The sequence below is a fragment of the Balaenoptera physalus genome (genome assembly GCF_965194825.1).
Source record: "Balaenoptera physalus genome assembly, chromosome: 3".
Classification (NCBI taxonomy): domain Eukaryota; kingdom Metazoa; phylum Chordata; class Mammalia; order Artiodactyla; family Balaenopteridae; genus Balaenoptera; species Balaenoptera physalus.
In genome coordinates, this window is record NC_138890.1 from 2,958,700 (window position 1) to 2,981,131 (window position 22,432).

The 22,432-nt window shown below is 51.9% G+C and overlaps 1 protein-coding gene across 6 annotated transcripts in view; it reads right to left on the reverse strand.

Moving 5' to 3' along the window:
* The window catches only part of ZFR2 (zinc finger RNA binding protein 2), a 45,982-nt gene that overhangs the window by 20,564 nt on the left and 2,986 nt on the right, over positions 1-22,432 (reverse strand). For all 6 annotated transcript variants that reach the window (XM_082453221.1, XM_082453220.1, XM_082453219.1 and 3 more), the window contains exons 2-6: positions 6,147-6,378; positions 5,074-5,194; positions 4,401-4,604; positions 3,998-4,272; positions 1,042-1,224 (exon numbers count right to left, since the gene is read on the reverse strand). In XM_082453221.1, the coding sequence (XP_082309347.1) occupies positions 1,042-1,224; positions 3,998-4,272; positions 4,401-4,604; positions 5,074-5,194; positions 6,147-6,378 (1,015 nt within the window). The remainder of the gene's footprint in view (positions 1-1,041; positions 1,225-3,997; positions 4,273-4,400; positions 4,605-5,073; positions 5,195-6,146; positions 6,379-22,432) is intronic.

Below are 22,432 nucleotides of genomic sequence, written 5' to 3' on the forward strand. Positions count from 1 at the left end.
CCTGGGCCCAGCTCTCCCGCCTGCACCCCTGCTACCACCAGGCCAGCGCGTCCCCTTCTCCACGCCTCACTGCTCCCTCCTTGGTGGGTTTTGTGGGTTCACGCAGGCATTCGAGAGCCTGTCCCAGCTGGGCTGGGGAACAAGGCCCTTGACGAGCAGGGGGAGAAGACAGATCCTCAGGCAGGCGCTCGGGGCGGCCCAGCCTGCAGCGGGGGCTGGAAGGGGGCTGCCAAGGGCAGGGTGTGAGCAAAGGCCCGGGGGCAGGAGGGAGCATGGCCGGTGAGCTGGGGCAGCTGGAGGGGTTCTGTGGACGGGGCAGAGAGAGGCAGCCATGGGACAGGGGCCTTCCTAACCCTCTCGCTCTAAACCGCGCGGTGCAGCTCAAAGCAGGCATCCAGCCAGGAATTCCCCCTCCTCCTGTCCTCAGCACACACCCGGAAGGTGAGCAGCACCTTGCAGGTTCGTGATGCCATTTGGGGAAGGTTTGCTGATTTCCAAAAAGCACCTCTGGACCATAGAAAGAGGGCACAGGGAGAGGGGCCCTACCTTCTCTCGGGTGAAGGAGCCCATTCATTTCCTCATAAGATGACATACTACAGGCATTTTTAAGCCCACAGGAAAACGTTGATATTAAAATAGTAATAAATATGACAAATGCTGAAATTAAATAATTTAGTATCAATGAAAACTTTGATATTAAAATATTAAACCTTACTACTTTGATTTTTAATAAATAAGGACCCCGAATGGAATATACCATTTGATCTCATCAACATACAAACTCTGGTTCATACATACATGCAGACACACCCAAGGCCAAGAACAGTTTCCTCTGGGGTCCGGGTATGAGCTGCCCTGCTCCATGCTTCTGTCCAGGGGCAGGTGGGACTTTTATAACCGGGAGAAGGGGTTTGGCTTCTGAGGAAGGAGGACGCGTGGGCCTGCAGGGAAAGCTACTTCTCGTGGGTGGCTGCCCACCCCCCGTGTCATCGGACGCCCCTCTGGGTCCCGAGTGGGCCGGGGCCTGTGAGGGGCTCCTACCTTCTGGTGCTTGGAGCCCCGGATGTGGGCAGCATATGCCTCCGCCCCGGTGCAGGACACGGCACACAGGTCGCAGCGCAGCTGCGCCTGCACCCCTCGTGGGCTGCCGTTGGGCTGGATGCCCATATTCTGAGCCGCCTCTTTCTTTTTGTGCTTCTGCCCTTCCAGGTGCTCGCGGTAGGTCTGCCGGCAGAGAGCGAGGGCGGCCTGAAGGGGCTGTGTGCCCACCTGGCACCGCGCCTTCCCCGTCGCCGCAGTTCATGGGAGGCCTGATGTCCCCACCCCTCTGTTCACGGGCCTCCTTTTAAAGCCCCGTCAACAGATAGAAGACTCAGAAGCTCGGACGGAAAGACATAAGGTTTCCTTCTCTTTTGTTTTTTCTAAAAATCAATGAGTTTCTTAAGCAAGCATCCTCAAAGGAGCACACATTTAGTTTCAGGGGCTGCTTGAAAGAATATTCTGGCTTTTCAGAATCTGACCTCAGAAGCCAAGCAAGGATGCGTGCTACCGGAACGACGCGGGACACACTTCACTGTTAGAACACTGCTCCCAGACCGCGGGGTCCACCTGGGGGAGGTGGCTGCGAGGCACAGACCCACGCTTCCCGCACCGCGTGCCCGAGATGTCTGACAGCGTCTGGCACACGACTGAGCTCCCACGGGGCAGCCCTGGCTTGTCTCTGGGAAGCCTTAAGATGAGGCAAAGTGGGCCTGCTAATCCAATGCCCTGTAACCACGCCAAGAGTCAACATCCGCGGAATAGAAATGCCTCTGGAAAACACCAAAGGCACTGGTGACGTCGGCTGGCTCCGGGGGCAGGGACAGGAGTGGGAAGGGTGTTCTCGGAATGTAGACATCTGTGGGGGTTTTTTTGGCTGTGCCTCGTGGCGTGTGGGATCTTAGTTCCCTGACCAGGGATTGAACCCGCGCCCTCTGCAGTGGAAGTGCAGAGTCTTAACCACTGGACCGCCAGGGAAGTCCCAGGAATCTGTGTTTTTACCTAAGCCACAGAACACACACACACACACACACACACACACACGCACACGGACATGACGTAAAAGCCCGTGGGACGGAGACAAGCCTGGAAGGATATACACCAAGGTGCCAACAGTAAACTACTTCAGAACACGCTTCGCAGAGTCTGAGCCCGTAGAAAGAACAAATGTTCGCAGTTTATGCCATCCGGATGCCTGACTCTCTATCACAGACACGGATCAGATGTGGAATGAGAAAAAACCCAGAGGAGCTTTAGAAAGAGGCCTGCCTGGCCCCTCGCTCGGCTGGGACGGAGACCGCACAGCCAACTGTGCTGTCCTGGACTCAGAGACAGGCGCCCGGAAAAGAGGCAGAAGTGCTGCCCCCGCTGCGGGGAGGCCACACCAACCAAGTCCTTCCGATGCACATGGAGGCCATGCGCGGCTGCTTCCACGTTAACCGTGTCTCAAGCGGCGCTGGGTGGGCGCGGGAGGGGCGAGCAGGAAAGGGCAGCACAGGGACTCTGCAGAAGCACCCGGCATCTCGGTGGTGGAGGCGGATGCGCGAGCCTGGGCAGGTGATGAGCTCGCACGGAGCAGACCACACGCATGCACGCGCACGTGCGCACAGGCATACACAGGTGCAAGTGAGACCGGTAAAACCTGGGACCTCTGACTCAGCGGACGGGTTCAAGGCCAACATCCCAGCTGTGACAGTGACTGTAGTTTGGCAAAACGTCAGCACTCGGGGCGCTGGGTGAGGGCACGTGGGCCTCTCCGCGGTGTTTCTTACAACCACCTATGAAACCACCACTATCTCAATGAAAAGTCCAACGAACAGGCACTGTTAACATTAACAAAAAGCTGGGAACAACTGGAGCTGACATGTCTGCGTGCCAGATGCTATGCCGAGTGGTGACGCGCTTGGGCAAACCCGGTCCCACGGGGAGACGAGGCTCAGAGAGGCCTCGACACCCACTCGGGGGATGCTCACGTGCCCATGCTCCGTCCCACCCCACGGCCGTGGGGAGCGTCACACCCTTGCTCAACGTGATGCCACGAAGGGTCTAGAATCACAGGAGCAGACCTTGTATTTGATTGGTGAGAGGAACCAAGAATCCTCACGATGCAGCCCTGAGTGCAGGCCGCCTGGCCCTCGTCCCTTTGCCAGGGAAGTCGGGGCGGGATGAGGGGTTCTGGGCTCCTCCCACACCTCTATAGCCTGCGATTTGGAGTCTCTGCATGCCTCCACGGTGCCAGCTTTCTCTCAGAGTACTAAGAACAAGACAAAATCCACACGGGGTGTTTTGTGAGGACCAGCCCTAGCGTCTGATGATCTTTGCAGGGAGCGAGGTGGGTCACCACCTGCGAGCGTGGTTGGGGAGGTCCTTTGCTTAGACAGCAGTGCACTCGCCCGCACACGCGCACGAACATGCTGCTTTTACCCACCTGCGGCCTTGCCTACACGGCTCTGCCTGCACGGCCCTGCCTGCACGGCCCTGTCTGCACGGCCCTGCCTGCACGGCCCTGTCTGCGCGGCCCTGCCTGCACGGCCCTGTCTGCGCGGCCCTGCCTGCACGGCCCTGCCTGCGCGGCCCTGCCTGCACGGCCCTGTCTGCACGGCCCTGCCTGCACGGCCCTGCAGCAAAGGCGCACTGTGACCAGCCGCGCCTGCCGGCCCTCGCGTCCAGGACGGTGCACTGAGGGCCTCCCTGCTGCAGATGGCCTCAGGGTGCAAGACCACGCTTCTGCGGCCAACGACCAGCGCTGGGCCCGCTCTCGTGTCTTTCACAAGAACACCAGGCAGTTTTAAGGTTATGCTGATGGGCACTTGGCGTTGCAAATTAATAACAGATCTCTTTTGAGCAGGCAACGACCCTGACCTCTGGCCGGTCGCAGGGGGCAAGGGAGGGCTCTCCCACCCGCGGGGGCAGGAAGGTCCAGGGCCTGCCTAGCGTGGGGTGGGGCGGGGCGGCTGACCTGGGGACCAGCACAGCTGATCTTGCAGATGTCACAATAGTGAAGTGGGAGCTGCTTGGGGCCACCCCTGGGTTTTGGCAGCTTGGTGGCAACTGGTAGCTTCTTGGCGAAGCTGTCGGCGCAACAGGCACTGGGATTGCTTCCCGAGCCGCCCCACAGGGACGAGTCCACGGGCTTTGGGAGTGGGGGCGGCCGCATCTGCGGGAGGAGCAGCGGGGGATAGTAAGGACTGACCGCTGAGTACGTGGATGCGTCATAGCTCGGGTAGCTTGGTCCTATGAAGCGGAGAGAAAAATGAGAGGGGGAGATGGGTTGGTTTTGAGGAAAGGACCACATTTATTTCGGCAGCAAATAAAAGAAACAGCCTGCACTTGCATGCCTGCGGGGGAAACCACCATCTTACCGGTGTACGGGGCGGAGGCTGGGCCGAACGAGGATGAGGAAGGCAGGGTGGAGAGGGAGGAGGCCGCGGGCTGAGCGCTGCTCGCCGGGGGGTAGGTGGAGGCGGAGGGCGAAGCGCTGGCCGGCTGCCCCGCCTCGGCGGTGGGCACCTGTGGCAGGGGCTGCACTTGGTTGTACCCAATGCCACCGTAGGCTCCTTGGGGCCCTGGAGAGCAAGCACAGCCTCTGCAGGACCACCCCTGTGACACCGGGCCCAGGGAGCAGAGAAAGTGTGACCAACACAACTGCCCCCCGGCTGCCAGGAGCTGGCATGGCCTGGGCACAACTGGCTGTGAAGGCTGGGTGTCTGAGCCGCGCTGGAGGCCGGAGCCCCGGGCTCTTCCATCTCGGATTCCAAGTCCTCAGCAGGACCCACCTCCTTGGAAAACACTTCCAGCCCCACCTTCGTCTCTCCCCTATCTCTCTGTCTGGGTTTCCCCACCCCTCTCTCTCGCACACACGGGCCCACTGACTAGTGCAGACTTTGGGGCGTATCTGAGGAGACAGCCCTGAGACCCACGCTACTGCTGCACTTCCTGTGAACCTGAAGCGCTTGAAACCTGACTTTCCTGGGGTCCCTCCCATGTAAGCGAGGCCCCCTTGCCCCCATCCTGACCCTGCAGAGACCCACCCACCTGGTGGGCAGAGCGTGGCCGTGGCCATGGCTGGGAGCTGAGGCAGGCCAGCAGCAGGTGGCGGGTCCCGTTTGTTCTCGTAGCCACCAGCGGCTGTCGATGGTCCATAGCTGTAACTGTCCTGCGAGAGGGTTTCCATGGGGAACACAGAGCAGGACAAAGGTGCTCAGGGTGGGGCAAGGCCCCCTCCTCGCCCCCTGCAAGGCCTGCATCCATGTGGTTCCCGAGCTCCTGCTCCGTACCAGCCTCTGTTCTGGGACCTGGGGACGCAGCGAGCAGGGAGAGGGGTGTGGCCTGCTCCCTCAGAACTGATGCTAATGTCTGAGAGCAAACGTGCTCTGAGGAACATGCAACGGGACAAGGGCTGCCGGGGACGGCTCGGAGGAGGAGGCAGGCGTGCGGAGACCGGGGACAGGGCTCCTGGCCAGGTTGGCAGGGAGCGGAGGCCCTGGTGGGGGTCAGCGGGTGGGCTGGCAGGAGACCCAGAAGCTGGTCAGAGCAGAGGACTGTGAGCGCCAGGAGAGGGGCTGGGTGGGCAGGCGGGGCCGGGGTGCCGGAAGGGCCTGGGGCAGCAGGAAGCACGGCTGGTTCACAGGGAGATAGGAGCTGTTGAGTGGAGCAGGGACTAACTGCATGGAGGTGAAGACGGATCCAAGAGGCCGGGAGGAGGCCCTGGGAGCAGGGCAGGAGCTCAGGATGGTAGGTTGGGAGAAGTCCCAGAGGTCCTGGGGAAGCAAAGGGGAGTAAAGGAGGGAGGGGACGTAGCCAAGTGGGTACGAGCTTGGCCAAGCAAATCAGGAACAAGCTGTGGGTGACAGAGGCTCAGGGGGCTGGGCCACATGGAGCGTGGGACGCCTTGGCGATTCCACGTGGAAACACAACTGCCAGATCTGCGGTCCTAGAGCTCGGGGTCAGGAAGGGGGCATCGTCAGCACCGGAAAGGCCCGGGAAGGACAAGCCCAGCCCCCATCCCCTCTAAGGGCAGGGATGGGAGCATCAGGAGGGTGATGGCCCGTCTGGATTGTGTTTTCAAGGAAGGACTGGTGCTGGGCAGAGAAAAGTCGGGCTGATACCTGGTAGGAGGGAGCCGTGGTGGCCGCCGGCACAGGCTCCTGGGGCTGGCCGCCGTAACCAAGGTCCTGGCTGGGGTGGGGCTGGTACCCGCCGTACCCCGCTGGAGTGATGGGCCTGGGTGGCTGGGCGGCCTTGGGAAACGGGATCAGGGCAGGGCCAAGTCCAGGAGCGGGCTGCATGGCCAAGCTGGTTCCAGCAGCTGGGAGGGGAAAAGCCATCGGAGGCTGGGCACTAGAACCACAGATAAACACAGAACCCGGCAGCGTTAGATCCCGGCATTCGAGAACCTGCATTGAGCACAAAAATGCCATCTGACACTAGACATCAGCCACTTGGATGCCTCCAGTCCAAGACCTTTCTTCTGTGAGCGCAGGCGCCATTGGAAGCGCTTTTCATGAATTAACACAATCTCACAGCAACCCTGAGTGCTCGGAGCCAGCCTCGTCCCCATTTTCACAGTTGAGAAAAATCATGGAAGGTCGATTAACGCTAAACTAAGAACTCTTTACCTATAAGAACCAGCTCTTGCTTGTGGTTCGTTCTGAAGGAAGCCCAGGGCTGAGGCCTTTTGTCTGCCTCACCTCATCCCTACCTTCCTGCCCTTAGAGAAGGCACTGCCAGCTGTCTGTAGGTCCATCTGTTGGTCTGTCCCCAGTGTCTGGAAGACGAAACTCTGAGGATAGGTGACAAGTGCCTGATTCAGACTCAGATCTTTCTGATCCCCACGCTCCTCACCATGCTGAATATCAGTCACCAGTAGACAGTCCTCAAATGTAAAAGCCCGTTTGTCGGGGAAGGGTATCGGCAAAGATTTTAGCCCAATACCAATAAGAATCATATAAGAAAGTTCCTACAACCCTCCTACACTGTTGGTGGGAATGTACATTGGTGTAGCCGCTATGGAAAACAGTGTGGAAGTTCCTTAAAAAATAAAAATAGATGGGAATTCCCTGGTGGTCCAGTGGTAGATGGGAATTCCCTGGTGGTCCAGTGGTTAGGACTCAGCACTTTCACTGCTGAGGGCCGGGGTTCAATCCCTGGTCGGGGAACTAAGATCTCACAAGCTGCATGGAACAGCCAAAAACTTCAAAAATTAAAATAAATAAATAAATAAATAAAAATAGAGCAACCGTATGATCCAGCAATCCCAATCCTGGATACATATCCAGAAAAGATGAAAACTCTAATTCAGAAAGACACATGCACCCCGATGTTCACTGCAACACTATTTACAATAGCCAAGACATGGAAGCAACCTAAGCGTCCATCGACAGAGGAATGGATAAAGAAGAGGTGGTACATATATACAATGGAATATTACTCAGCCATAAAAAAGAATGAAATATTGCCACTTGCAGCAACATGGATGGACCTAGAGATTCTCATACTAAGTGAAGTAAGTTAAAGACAAATATTATATGATATCACTTATATGTCAAATCTGAAAATAATACAAATGAACTTATTTACAAAACAGAAACAGACACACAGACATAGAAAACAATCTTACGGTTACCAAAGGGGAGGGGAGGGAGGAATAAATTAGGAATATGGGATTAACAGATACACACTACTATATGGAAAATAGATGAACAACAAGGACCTACTGTATAGCATAGGGAATTATATTTAGTATCTTATAATAACCTATAACAGAAAAGATCTTTAAAGAAAATACTGAATCACTTTGCTGTACACCTGAAACGAATACAATATTGTAAATCAACTCTACTTCAATTTTTAAAAGAAGGAAGTTCCCGCAAACCCTGTAGGGCAGGGGTCCCCAACCCCCGGGCCACAGCCCGGTACTGGTCCGTGGCCTGTTAGGAACTGGGCCGCATGGCAGGGGGTGCAGAGCGGGCAGGAGAGCGAGTGAAGCTTCATCTGCCGCTCCCCGTCGCTTGCATTATTGCCTGAACCATCCCCTTCCCCCTGGCCATGGAAAGTTTGTCTTCCACGAAACCGATCCCTGGTGCCAAAAAGGTTGGGGACCGCTGCCGTAGGGGATGAGGCAAGGCGTGTGCACAGCTCAGAGGCAGGCAGACCTGAGTATAGAGGGACGACGGCTGGCAGCACTTGTCCACTGGCACCTTCGCACACATTCTGGGCCAATGCTAGACTCACATGTGATGCTTGCAGTGTCACTCCTGCCCCCCAAAGTGGCTCACTGCCCAGTGGGGAGGGCCATGGAGAAATGGGGACAACATGGGGGGGGGGTGTTATCCAGGCCGTCCTGGGGGCTGAGGGACCTGCCAGGGAGAGGGAAGCGCGGTGCTGAAGGTCAAGCGGAGCCCGCTGCATCACCCCTGCCCATCTCCTAGCCAGCATCTCTTCGTCCTCCTGGCAGCCAGAGGGGTCCTCTCAAAGCACAGACCTGACCACGTCACCCTCCTGCTCAGAACCCTCCCAAGGCCCTCCGCTCCCATCCCCTCCCACACCTGCTCGCTCCCTTCCTCACCTCCTTCTCCAGCCCTTCCTGAGCCCCTGTTGGAGAGCAGCAGGGCCCTGTAACCCATCATCCTGCCCCCTCACCCTGCTTGATTTTCCCTCCCAGCACCGCCTGATGCAATCCTTCCACCAACATGAAGCCACAGGAACTGCGGTGGGTCCCAAGCTATTTGCCGGCAAGACAGTGGCGCTTGGCACATAGCAGGTGCTCAGGAAATATTAGTATGGCCTACAGTCAGGCGTTTGGGAAATGGTGGGTGGGAGCAGCCCAATCGCAGGTGGGGTCCTGGCCCGCCGGGGTCCCAGGGATCTTTTCCCCGCATCTTCACGTGGTCTCCCTCTATGTGTGTCTATGTCCTAATCTCTTCTTCTTATAAGGACACCAGTCATATTGAATCAGGGCCACCTAATACCTCATTTTACCTTAATTATCTCTTTAAAGACCCCATCTCCTACAGTCACATTCTTTAGTTAGCAATGAAGTCCTAACCCCCAATACCTAACACCCAAATATGAATTTTAGGAGGACACAAGTCAGCCCATGACAGGGTCATTATTGTAACAAAACTCAAATGACATGAAAATCTTGATTACACAAACATCATTCACGCTGAAATGAAAGCACCTAAAACACATTTTACAGAATATATAATCATTCATGAATTAGTATGTTTTTATTTTATTTAAGACACCCAAACATCATCAGCCCATCACCAGAATGCCCAGACACGCACAGTAATGATAACCTTTGATGTTTTGACAACTGTAAACCTAGCATCACTCTTTTTTTTTCTTCTTGGTCATTAGAAAGGTATATTTGTTAAGGTAGGTGGGACAGAACGTACTGTATTTAACTTTTGCCAGCTTGGTCTATAATGTTGAAATATTTAGACATGGCATGCTGGCTTCCATTTGTACTCTTGCCCTGGGCCTCTCAAACTGCGAAGGCTATTCATTTGTTTGACTATATTTCATTTGCCTATTTTACTATTGGTAAGTATTTATATTATGTATCAGTTTCTATTGCAGAGTTAAAAATTAACCCTAATAAATGTCAGTTGGTACAGCCACTATGGAAAACAGTATGAAGCTTCCTCAAAAAATTAAAAATAGAACTACCATATGATCCAGCAATTCCACTTCTGTGGATTTTTCTGAAGAAAACAAAAACACTAATTCAAAAAGATTATGCACCCCTATGTTCATTGCAGTATTATTTACAAGAGCCAAGATATGGAATCAACCTAAGTGTCCCTTGATAGATAGATGGATAAAGGAGATATATATATCTTTATCCATTCGTCTAACGACGGATACTTAGGTATACACACACATATGTGTGCACGCACGTGTACTCGTGCACGATAAAATATTACTCAGCTGTAAAAAAAGAATGATATCTTGCCATTTGTGACATGGATAGACCTACAGGGTATTATGCTGAGTGAAATAAGTCAGACAGAGAAAGACAAATACCACATGATCCCACTATGTGAAGAATCTAAAAAATAAAACAAATGAATAAACATAACAAAACAGAAACAGACTCATAGATACAGAGAATAAACTGGTGGTAGCCAGAAGGGAGGGGGTTGGGAGGATGAGTTAAATAGGTGAGGGAGATTAAGAGGTGCAAACTTCCAGTCCTTAAATAAGTAAGTCTGAGGAATGTGATATACAGCATGGGGAATATAGTCAATAATATTGCAATAAATTTGCATGGTAGCAGACGATAACTGGACTTATCGTGGTGATCATTTTGTAATGTATAAAAATATCAAGTCACTATGTTACATACCTGAAACTAATAGAATATTGTAAGTGATTATACAATTTAAAAAATTACCCCCAACGATGTGGCTGCAAACAATAATAAATATTTATTATCTTCACAGATTCTGTCGGTCAGAATTTGAGAGTGGTGCGGATGGGCTCTGACTCAGAGTCTTTAAGACGTTGCCAATAAGAAGTCGGCTGGGGGAATTCCCTGGCAGTCCAGTGGTTAAGACTCCGCACTCCCAATGCAGGGGCACAAATTCGGTCCCTGGTCGGGGAACTAAGATTCCCCATGCCGCACAGCACGGCCAAAAAAAAAAAAGAAGTCGGCTAGGACAGCATCATCTGAAGGCTCGACTGGGGTAGTGAGATCTGCTTCCAGGATGGCTCCTTAACATGGTTGGTGCTTTCCCAATGCTGCTTGAGTGTTCTTACAACATGGCGACCAGCTTCCCCCAGAATGAGAGATGACAGAGAGAGACAGGAAGGACCAGGTGGAAGCTATCCTTGTTATGAGCCACAGACATCACATGGCATAACTTCTGCCACATTCAGCATTAGAAGTGAACCACTAAATACACCCCACCCTCAAGGGGAGAGGATTAAGCGCCATCTTTTGAAGGGAGGAGTGAATTTATTTATGGGAATATGGAATATGAATTCTCTTAATGAATACTGAATATGAGAATTTATGGCAATATTTTTAAACCACCACATGCTATTTCCCATTTTCTACTGTTACACATGTTCTACGTATGTTCTGTGTATGCTTTCTTGTGCCAGCTTCCCCTCATGGCTTCTTTTCCAGCCTGGGTCCCACACGACCTGCTCCAAACAGGGCACAGCTAAGGAGAATGGGGCGAGGATGGCTGCCTCAGATCCATCAGGATTTAACCTGGAGCTGGGGCCACATTCTCCTGAGTCACATGGGAGAGGTGTGGACCAACCCAAACCGGCAAGGAAAACGGATGGGATGGGTTTTGGGAGGACGATTAAAAGCCATGCCGTTGAAGCCACTCAGAAGGCTTGACAAAGGCGTCTGAGCTGCCCAAGCTGCAAGGGCGGGAGTGCTGGAGTCCAAGTGTGAGCGCAGACCTGGAGCTCTCTGGACTGAGCCGTGCTGCCTCTGCTGGGTAAGAGGCCAGCAGCACTGCAGTGATGCTTTCCTTCTTGCCTGGCTTCCCAGCGTGCCAATGGCCTCCACCTCCAGAAGGGTCTCTGCCCCCAGTCCTGAAGACCCAGCACACCAAGTGGTACCAACTGAGGGTGCAGAGGCAAAGTGTCTCCCGCAGTGGAGGGCAAGTCTTGTCCTTTAGCCGAGGGCCCGAGGGAGTAGAGACAAGCTTGGGGCTTTCTTCCCCTGCTCCCGCAGCGACCCAGCTCAGGTCAAAAGCTGTGTCTCCATCTGGTGGGGGCCCCACCTAGGGAACCAGTGAGGCGGGCGGTTGTTGACCTTGTTCCAGGCCAGGAGATCAAACAGCCTGTTCTGTCTAGGGCAGGGTTTCGCGATCCAGGCAATGCTGACACTGCAGCCCCATCACTCTCTGTAGGGGGCCGCCCTGGGCACTCTGGGCTGTGGAGCAGCATCCCTGGTCTCCACCCGCTCAATGCCAGAGGTGCCCCCAGCTCGAACAACCACAGATGTCCCCAGACACTGTCCGGGTGAGAACCGCTGGTCTAGGACAAGCCCAATCCCAGGGCGCCAGCTTTGAGACCCCAGCTGCAGATGGGCAGCGGCATGCGTTGGTTTACGGCTGGTCCAGACCCTACTCCAGAAGGATCACCGGGACACTGCGGCCCGCCCTGTGACTCAGGATCAGGCTCAAGACAGCACGTTTGCGGGTGTAAACTAAGAATTCAGGACATGTTTTGGTTGTACACGACCCTGAGTAGTGATGCTTATGCACCCTGAGGTTTGAAGACCACTGAGCTAGACCAAAGTCAAGGACAAAAGGAGAGTCTGCCCACAGATGGCTGGGCGTCCAAGCCGTTTGGTCTTGACGTAACTCAGTGGTGGGAGGTCTCAGGTGTTCCCGTGCCCTGCAGGGTGACTCCTGTCAGTTTTATTACGAGGGCCTGCAAACGTCACAGCTGTGAGCAGACTGATTGGCTGTGAGGCGTACAGGGGCAGGGTAGATATCAGCTTTGAGTTTTATGTGGGATGGTGAAACGCCCTTGATCTCACCGGAGGTCACCCCCGCCCCCATCTCCTCAGATGACAGGATGAAGCACCTCTCCTGTGCAAACAGCTGAGACGCGGGCGGAGGGGCAGGGGAGACAGAGACACACCGTCTGGAGGAAGTATGGATGTGCTGACAGCCCAGCAGGCAGCAGGAGCCTCCCCCTCCAACCCAGAGCCTGAAAAGGCCTCACCTATGAAGAATACTGGGATTCCAGAGAGGGGCTCAGATGCAGCCCCCTGGGCTGAGAGAAGGGCCTGGCACGCACGTGGGAAAGGGAGAAGAGCACAGGGGCTGACAGGGAAACGGCCCTGTGTGCTGAAGGACAGAGGAGGGGTGGGTGACAGGAGGCTGGATGGTGGGCTCGGGGCTCCGGGATGCCAGGCAGAATCCGAGTTTTATCCAGAAAGCAATCCGGAGTCACCACGGTATCTCAGGACAAGATCTGTCCTGTTTTAGGATGCTACGGTGGTGCTGTGGACTGAGTTGTGCCCGCCCCCCCCTCAAATTCACATGAAGCCCTAACCCCAATATGACTGGGTTTGGAGACAGAGGCTTTAAAGAATTAAATGAGGCCATAAGGGTGGGGTCCTAATCCTATAGGACTGGTATCCTTATGAGAAGAGACACCAGGGACGCCCACACAGAGGGAAGACCACACAGGGACACAGGAAGAAGGCAGCCATCTGCAGGCCAAGGAGAGAGGCCTCAGGAGAAACCAACCCTGCCGGCACCTTGATCTTGAATGTCCAGCTTCCAGACTGTGACAAATACATGCATTGTTTAGGCCAGTCTGTGGTGTTTTGTTACGGCAGCTCAAGTAGACTAGACAGGTGGTGATGGCTGTAGAGGGGAGAAGCTGAGGGCAAAGCTGATAGGAGACACACAGAGGCCACTTCAGGTCACCTATGCAAATTTCGGCCGGGCCAGCTCCCGGTGGTCGAGGGCTTTGCAGACACCCAAAACGGGGCTTGCAAAGCAGTCAAGTAAACGTTTCGTGACTATGGTCAAAGTGGTAGCTGTGACCCCAAAGGGAACACTAGGCCCACCTGAGTAACGGCTCAGGGCAACACAAAGCTGTTTATGGTCTGGGTGGGAGGATGACGTGTTGCCTGGCTTTTACTTAGCTAAGCAAGCTCTGCGGAAGTGGTGCACGGATGCCCTCAAGCTGGGGAGGGTGCACGTGCCATGGGACTGTGCCCTTCTCACGAAAGGCCTCGGCATGGTAGAGCCCAGACGGAAGGGATAAAGGGAGAAATGGAAGGGATTTAAAAGAGGGCTAGGCCAAGTATGGCCACATCTGCCCACTGCCTGTTTTTTGCACAGCTCATGAGCAAAAAATGATTTCTGCATTTTTAAGTGGTTGGAGAAAGTTAGGAGAGTACTATTTCATGACACGTGATAATTATACAAAACTCACATTTCAGTGTCAAAATATAAAGTTTTGATGGCACATAGCCATGCCCACCTGTTTATGTACTGCTTTCAGCCACTTCTGCCCTATAGTGGCCGAGCTCTGTAGCTGCAACAGACCCGGTGTAGCCCGCTGTTGTGGACTGAATGTTTGTGTCTCCCCAAAATTGTTATATTGAACCCCTACCCCTCAATGTGATGGCGTTAGGAGGTGGGGCCTTTGGGAGGTAACTAGGATTAGATGAGGTCGTGAGGGTGGGGCCCCCGTGATGGGATGAGTACCCTTATAAAAGTCACAGGAGAGCTTGCCTCCCCCTCCGCTCTCCTGCAGGTGAGGACACAGTGAGAAGTCAGCATCTGCAACCCAAAGAGGGTCTCAGCAGAGCCCAACCCCGCCTGCACCCTGATCGCAGACCTCCAGCCTCCAGAACTCCGAGGAATAAACTCCTGTTGCTTACAAGCCACCCAGTCTGTGGTACTTTCTCACAGCAGCCTGAACTAAGACACCCATGGAGTGGAAAATATTTACTCTCTGAGCCTTTAGGAAAAGGCTTGCTGATCCCCAGCTTAAAACAGCCATCGTTTATTTTGTTCCTAACTGTGTAGGCTGGGCTGGGCTGCATCTGAGGTCAGCAGCAGGCAGCTCCACTTCTGGAGGGCAGCTGGCTGTCCAACGGGCACTGAAGCCCTCCTCCCTGTAGTATCTTCTCCTCCAGTGGTCCAGCCAGGGGCCCTTCATGTGGCAGGGTCCCCCAAGATGGACAGGACGTGGGCAAAGGCTCTGGAGGTCTAGGCTTAGAACAGGCATGAACAGGATTGGCAGCTCGAACAGATGCTACACCAGAATACCATAGATTGGGTGGCTTATAAACAACAGAAATTTCTCAGTTCTGGAGACTGGGAAGTCCAAGATGAAGGAACCAGCAGACAAGTATCTGGTGAGAGCCCACATCCCGGTTCATAGATAGCCATCTTCTCGCTGTGTCCTCAAATGGCACAAGGGGTGAGGGAGCTCTGAGGTCCCTTTAAAATCCAAAATCCCTCCAATCCAAAAATGGGCAGAAGACCTAAATAGACATTTCTCCAAAGAAGACATACAGATGGCCAAGAAGCACATGAAAAGATGTCAACATCACTAATTATTAGAGAAATGCAAATCAAAACTACAATGAGGTATCACCTCACACCAGTTAGAATGGGCATCATCAGAAAATCTACAAACAACAAATGCTGGAGAGGGTGTGGAGAAAAGGGAACCCTCTTGCACTGTTGGTGGGAATGCAAATTGATACAGCCACTACGGAGAACAATATGGAGGTTCCTTAAAAAACTAAAAACAGAATTACCATATGATCCAGCAATCCCACTACTGGGCATATACCCAGAGAAAACCATAATTCAAAAAGACCCATGCACCCCAATGTTCACTGCAGCACTAATTACAATAGCCAGGTCATGGAAGCAACCTAAATGCCCATCAAAAGACAAATGGATAAAGAAGTTGTGGTACATATATACAATGGAATACTACTCAGCCATAAAAAGGAACAAAATTGAGTCATTTGTTGAGACATGGATGGATCTAGAGACTGTCATACAGAGTGAAATAAGTCAGAAAGAGAAAAACAAATATCGTATATTAATGCATGTATGTGGAACCTAGAAAAATGGTACAGATGAACTGGTTTGCAGGGCAGAAGTTGAGACACAGATGTAGAGAACAAACGTATGGACACCAAGGAGAGAAAACCGCGGTGGGGTGGGGATGGTGGTGTGCTGAATTGGGCGATTGGGATTGACATGTATACACTGATGTGTATAAAATTGATGACTGATTAAAAAAAAAAAAAGAAAAAAAGAAACTAAGCAATAGGAATTCATGTCAATGGTAAAAAAAAAAAAAAAAAAAAAGGTTACTAATCCCATTCATGAGGGACCCCACCCTCATGACCTAATCACCTCTGAAGGGCCCCACCTCCTAATGCCATCAACTTGGGGGTTAGGTTTCAACATATGAATGGGGGGCGGGGGGTGTATAAACCTTCAGTCTGTGGCAGTATCACTTCTGCTGCAATCTACCGGCCAAGGAGGAGCACAAGGAAGCCCAGGCTCGAGGGCCAGGGAAATCGATGTATTGATAATTTCTAGATGGGAAGAGCTGCATGGTCACAGTGGAAAGGGCGTGGATATAAGAAGGAACAACATAAAGGACAGGGGTGTTTTGGCAACCAATCTACCACATCGAGGTTTTAGGAGTTGAGCTAGCCAAAAAACAGCTCATGGGAGAGACTCCTCGGGCATGGCCCATATGGTTGTCAAAACCTAGGTAATCTAGAGCAGGGGTTCCCACCTGGGGTGATCCTGCCCCCAGGGGAAACGGGGTGACACTGAGGACATCTGTGGTTGTCACTCTGGGGGGCTCCTGGCCTCGAGTAGGTGGGGGCCAGGGATGCTGCTCCACACCCCACAGCGCCCAGGACGGCCTCACAGAGAACAATCTGAGAAACTCAGACCTGCAAAGTCGGGGTGCCCAGGGCTGGGGATCGGGGATTAGAGCCTAACATGTGAAGGTCGGGGGCAGGAAGGTGAGGCAGCAGCGGAGGCTGTCACTCCCGCCCGGGCTCCCTGCCCCAAGTCTGAAGGCAGAGTCCCCACACCTCTTCTCCAGCTCCCTTTGGTGAGAGGTCAATTTCTAATAGCCTTTTTCTGGGTCCTTTTACGAATGAAATGAAAGCTATGACTTCCGGCCCTCTGTGATTCCCTGGAAATGGCACGGCTTTGCCGGTAATCACCTGGGGCTTCACAGGCCCCAGCTTAAGAATCTCTCCTTGAATGGGAGAGCAAAAAGCATTTGCTGAGATTAAAGGCAAAGTTTACGTGCCCCTGTGTGGCGTGGCGTGTTCCCTTCTCTCGGAAAATGTAATAAATCCTCATTCAATGGCAAGAGGGCCCCTGTCGTCAGTCACCTCCATGGATGAAAATCCTGCAGGCACAGATGAGACACTGCCTTAGAGCAAGGTGAAGAGAACAGGTTGAGGATGCGAGGGTTCTGCGTGAGGACCGAGGACCAAGATCAAGATCAAGGAAGAGCTCACAGGGGTTTCAAGCTTAGGAAAAGGGAGGAGAGCCACAGTCCAGCGGCTGGCATGGGAACGGGAGCCACACCACCTGGCTTCCAATCCTGGCTCTGCTCACCGCGGGGCCTTGAGCGAGTCACTTCTTCTTTCCTTGCCTCAGTTTACTCACCTGTAAAATGGGAACACCTACCTCTCAGGATGGCGTGACAAACAAGAACTCATGTGCTACAGTGCCTCGCACAGGAGCCCACAACGCAGCCCAGAGTGGCCAGATCTTCCCATTTTAAACAATACCAGAAATCTTTGGAAAGTCTCCCAATTTTAAAATACTGGCACCTAACTCAAATATAGCAAGTAAAAAACCCACTGTGCGGGCCGAAGAGAGCTGGTGTGAGAATCCAACATGGTCTGCAGGCTACCAATTCTCAACCCCGACCAAGAGCAAGGAGTTGGGAGTGGTTGTTGAAGAACAGAGAGTCACACATTTACTCTCGGTGAAGCCTCCCCTCAAGCAAGGGGCCTAAACTTGGGCTGCTGCTGTCTGAAGTCGCCTGCTGCTCACAGGGAGAGGGTGCCGCTGCACCACAAGGCCCAGGGCCCCTGTCCCCATGACAACAAGGGCACGGTGGGTGCCGCCTGCCTGGCAGGGAGAAGAGCTGAGGCGGGAAGCTGGGGAGAAAGCACCGGCACCTGTTGGCTCAGGAAGAGCGGGACTGAAGCACGTCTGTGTGACGCAGACTCACAAGTCCTGGCTGCCATCCTTGTCTTTGGGTCGCAGGCTTTTTGGTCTGAATTTTGTTTTGGGGAGTCAGGCTTCTTTGGGTGCATCGTCTAGATAAGATTTGAGAATGCAAGGCTGGCAAGACCCATGGATATGAGCTTGTTCAGTGAGTCACCTAACTGATGGGGACACGGAGGCCTGGAGATGGAAGGGACTCATCTGGGGAGGCCACGTTTCCCGACCCAGGGACTCTCTGGTACACGCTCTGCTTGCTCCTAAAAGGCCAATCGTAAGGACACACTGCACCTTGAGTGTAAACCTCACTTCAGAAGGGCGCATCTCAGGAATCTACAGGCAGGTGATGAAATGTCACAGGGATGGTCAGGAGGAAAGACAGGTCACTCTGGGTTTGCTGTAACAATGATCTCTGTCGCAGACTGCTTTCAAAGAATCATTCAGTGAGCAAACAAACAATCAAAACATTTAGAGTATGAGAAAAAAAAAATCAAGTGGAAGAAAGATTTTTGTGGAATCACAGTGCTGAGAAACCTTACATAGTGCTTTCTTTTTAAATCATGGACTCTTCCTTCCAGGGCATAGCTCTTCACCCACTTATCTATCATCCCTCCTCCTAAGGACCCCCACCCCCACCCCAATGGCAGAAACTAAACCAGAATGAGGGGTTAAACCTGAGTGTCTAGCACTTGGAAATCACAACCTCAACTATCACCTACTTCGCAGTGCTATGGGGAGAAAACCTCGGCTCTGGCATCCTGACCTAGCTCAGTTTCCCAGGTGCGTCTGCGACTACTCACAGGGTTGAGGAACATTCAGAGCTTAGACGGTGCACTGTGAAGGGCAATACCCAAGGCTAACATGCGCACTCAAGACATTCATCAGGGAGGATATTTTCAAACCTGTTTTATTGGCAATAAGATCACATTTGTTATTTTGTGTGTACACGCATACATATACACCCAGAGAGATGACTTCATTTGGCACTTCAGTTCACAAGGGTTTTACATTCAAAACATATAACATACCATACATTCATTCCCGTAACAATTCTGATTTTTCTAACAGAAGTTTTTTTTTTCCACGGAAGCCTTATATGCACTCTCCATGTTAAAGGCCCATTTCAGACCCAGGTACTCCCGGAAGACATCCTGGAAAGGGATCTGATGAACTAAATCCTTGGGCTCTTGGGAAGATGATGGAGAATTTCATTCCCCTACGCCCATCTTCAACCTTCTTTAAAATGTAGTCAGGCGTCTCCAGCTCCCAGTCAGGGCCAGCCTAGCTCCTCAAGACAGAGCCACTGGGCTGCTTGGTGTTCCCGAGGCAGGGATTCCAGAGACTGGTGACGGGAGTTTCCTGAGCGTTGAGGGTGAGCCATGTTCTGTTTGGCAGCGGAACTCCCGGAATTCTCTTCCGTCCTTCTGAAAAGGAACGTGGTGCTCACAGGGAAGGTGGCTGCATAGTTAGCCCTGCCGGTCAGATGCTTAAGAATGCCATCTTGCTGATACATGCTGCTTAAGCTAAAGAGAAAGCACTATGTACACCCGCCCTCCCCAGAAGCAGTGCAAGTGAGGGGACGCCCAACCAGGATCAGTACGGACGTGCCTTTTTGCTGCCATGAACGAAATAGATGAAATGCTGTTCTGGGCACAGCGAGGGCTCATCCGTGGTTCCAGCCCTCTCCTGCTGCTTTAAGGGGCAGAAAAACCTCCAGAGCAACATCTATGCTGGTCTAGCACATGGGCCTCTCGTGTCAACAGAGGGAGGTGGGACTGGACAGCCAATCTGAGTTTCTCATGAGCAAGTACAAGAGACATCGAACCACCAACCCTGATTCAACCAATGACATTCAAAATTTAAAAGAAGCCACTGGCTTTTTAAAAACATTCATTCCAAGAGTCTTAGGCATTACAGTTCATTCTGTTCCCAGAGAGCAAAACTCACAAGGAGTTAACCTCAGTCAACAAAACTGACTTTCCAAACTACAAAGTGCTACAGAACCAAAGTGAAGCAATTCTCAATTCTTAGTCAACAGTTAATTTAAATATGCAAGAGGACAGTGATGCGCCGCAAATGCAACTTACCTCTGGGGGGAAACAAAACTGCCCAAAGCAAAATACGTACCAAAAAAAGAAGTCCCGTTCCCCCAAATACTTACAAATGAAGTTTCTAGCTAAAAAAGTCTGGCAAGCTTAGAATTACCCTCTAACGCAAGTATAAGAGAAAAGGACAGGCAGAGAATGTCAGTTCCCAGCTGGTGGCGGATACCTCAGTACAAGGGACAGAACAAGGGAACAATTACCAACCAGTTAGACCTTGGGTGGTACCACAAGCTTTTCCTACCAAGATTCTAGAATACCCAATGAGTAAAGAGCACACTTCAGATTTAAGGTGTCACAGACATACAAAAAAACAAATGAAACAAGCAAAAAATCTCTGCGCTTTGTCAAAGCTTCCTAATTTTGTTTTGATTTAGACAGCATTTCTCACCTTAGATGAATAAGCTATCTGAACAGCTCAGAGCCGTGATGAAGACAAAAACTGGTATCATCTTAACATACATGCAAAACCCCACAACCTTCTTAATCGACTAAAACCAGTCGAAAAGGAGGGCTCCTCCTCCTAGCTGGAATACGTACTATTCCTTTTAATTATCAAATGTATCTATAATGTCTTCTACGTTATCCTTCTGTGATTAAACTTTTAAGAACAGAAAGCAAGGTCATAAAGTGGAAGCAGATGTCAATTGTCTCACACAGTCTGACTTTGGTTCTGGTATTTAAAACTTGGGGGATTTCACATAGGACAGGGAATTGTGGGTTCCCTGGGAAACGGGGAAGACTTGCCACTCTGGGTTCAGTGCCACGTGTCAATGACAGGTGGGAGGGTGGGGTGTGCAGGCTGTTTTGATCCTCCCCGACAGACCCTCTATCCTCTATCTTAGATGGTATTCACACATGTATGTGTCTGCCCCTTACAAGACCATCTGCAATCCCTGATCTGGAGGTTCACAAACTTTTGATCTACTAATATAAAATAAAGAATGAATACGAGGTTTATAAATACCCTTTCTACACGTTTCCCTTACTTTTTAGGACTGCTCAGTTATTCATCCAGATCAATGGTCTTTGTCTCCTTATCTCCATAACCACATAAGAGAACATCAATTACACTCACGTGAAAAAAGAATTTTAAAGGATCATTTGAAAATGCTTTTAAATTTGATGTATTTGTTCTGATCATTCTAAATACACACATTGGTAGATCTAGACAAAAGACAAAATATAAAATAAAACTAAAAAATTCAGAAACAGAATATGTTGAGGAAAAAAATCTCTATTAGGAATTAACTTATGCTCTGATGTTGGTGAGTTGACTTTTGGTTCTAAAATGGATAAAATGAAAATTCAAAATCCACACTTCAAAAATTTTAAATGTACCTAATGTACTTGTGGCAGGAACACAGATAGTATAGTTCTGTCATTTGAAAGATTTTCCTTAAAATATACTGAAATCAGGTCTCGCCTGCAGTTGTAAGCCTTTCTGAGATGGGTCTTTAGAAAACAACAGCAGGCACACTGAAAAAGGAGAACTCCTGTGCCTTGCTTTCCCAGGGTCCGCCTCCAGTCAATCCCATGGGGAGTACACGGGAAGCGCTGCTGAGGTGCAATCACTGTCAGGACTGCGTCAAACTCGACTGCAGTTTCCCACAAGCCCCACTCTCCTGCTTTTGGGTGTGGTGGCAGGTGCACCCCAGTCCCTGAGGCAATGACACCAGATTCTCTCTGGCAGCCTGTGTTTCTGGGCCCTAAGCTCAGGGGATAGACAGGCCTTGGAGGGTAAGGTTCACTCTGGAAGGGCCTGGAAACCAGGGGGGCAGAGATGGGGTGCAGGCAACAGAGGCTGGCCTGGGTATGACCAGGACCATTCTGAATCTGGTGGTAGCCGTACCTGACAGGGCAGGGGGCTCCTACCTGGGGGCTGTTAACGGGTGATTTTCCGTCTGGCAGCACTGGGGCTGCCTATGTTGCCCCCCATGGCTGACGTGGGCTCTGGTGCCTTTCCCAAGCTATCTGTTGCCTCTGGAAGAGATTATTGAGAGACATGGGTTGGGTTATCATTACCATCCCCATGACACTGGACCAGATACTTCCTCGGCTTCCCCACTCGAGGGCAAGTAATTTTGCAAGGTCTGAAGAATGTAGCCCTAAACCACAATCTGGCCAGGACCCAAACTAAAGGGGCAGGATCCAGGTGACAGCGTAAAGAATGGCGGAACCCAGTCTCCTCCAGCAGGCCCCACTGCTAAGCGGCTGCATCAGGCTAGGTCTGTCACCACGAGCACCTCCCCAGGCTCGGGCATGCCCTACCATGGGGCAAAGGCACAGCCTGGGAGCCAGGCAGCCCTCATTCCTAGCCAGACACCACCACTCACCACCCTGGGGATCCTACACCAGTTACTGCACCCCGAGCTTCGTTTCCTTATCAGCAAAATGGGTATGATTAATACCTAGCTCATAGGATTACTGGGAGGACTGGACGAGATATCAAGTGCTTGGGACTTATTCAATACAGAGGATCAGTAACCAGCACTTCGTATTGTTACCCATCACTAACAGAGTTCAATGGGGTTCCAATCAGGCTTCCAACTT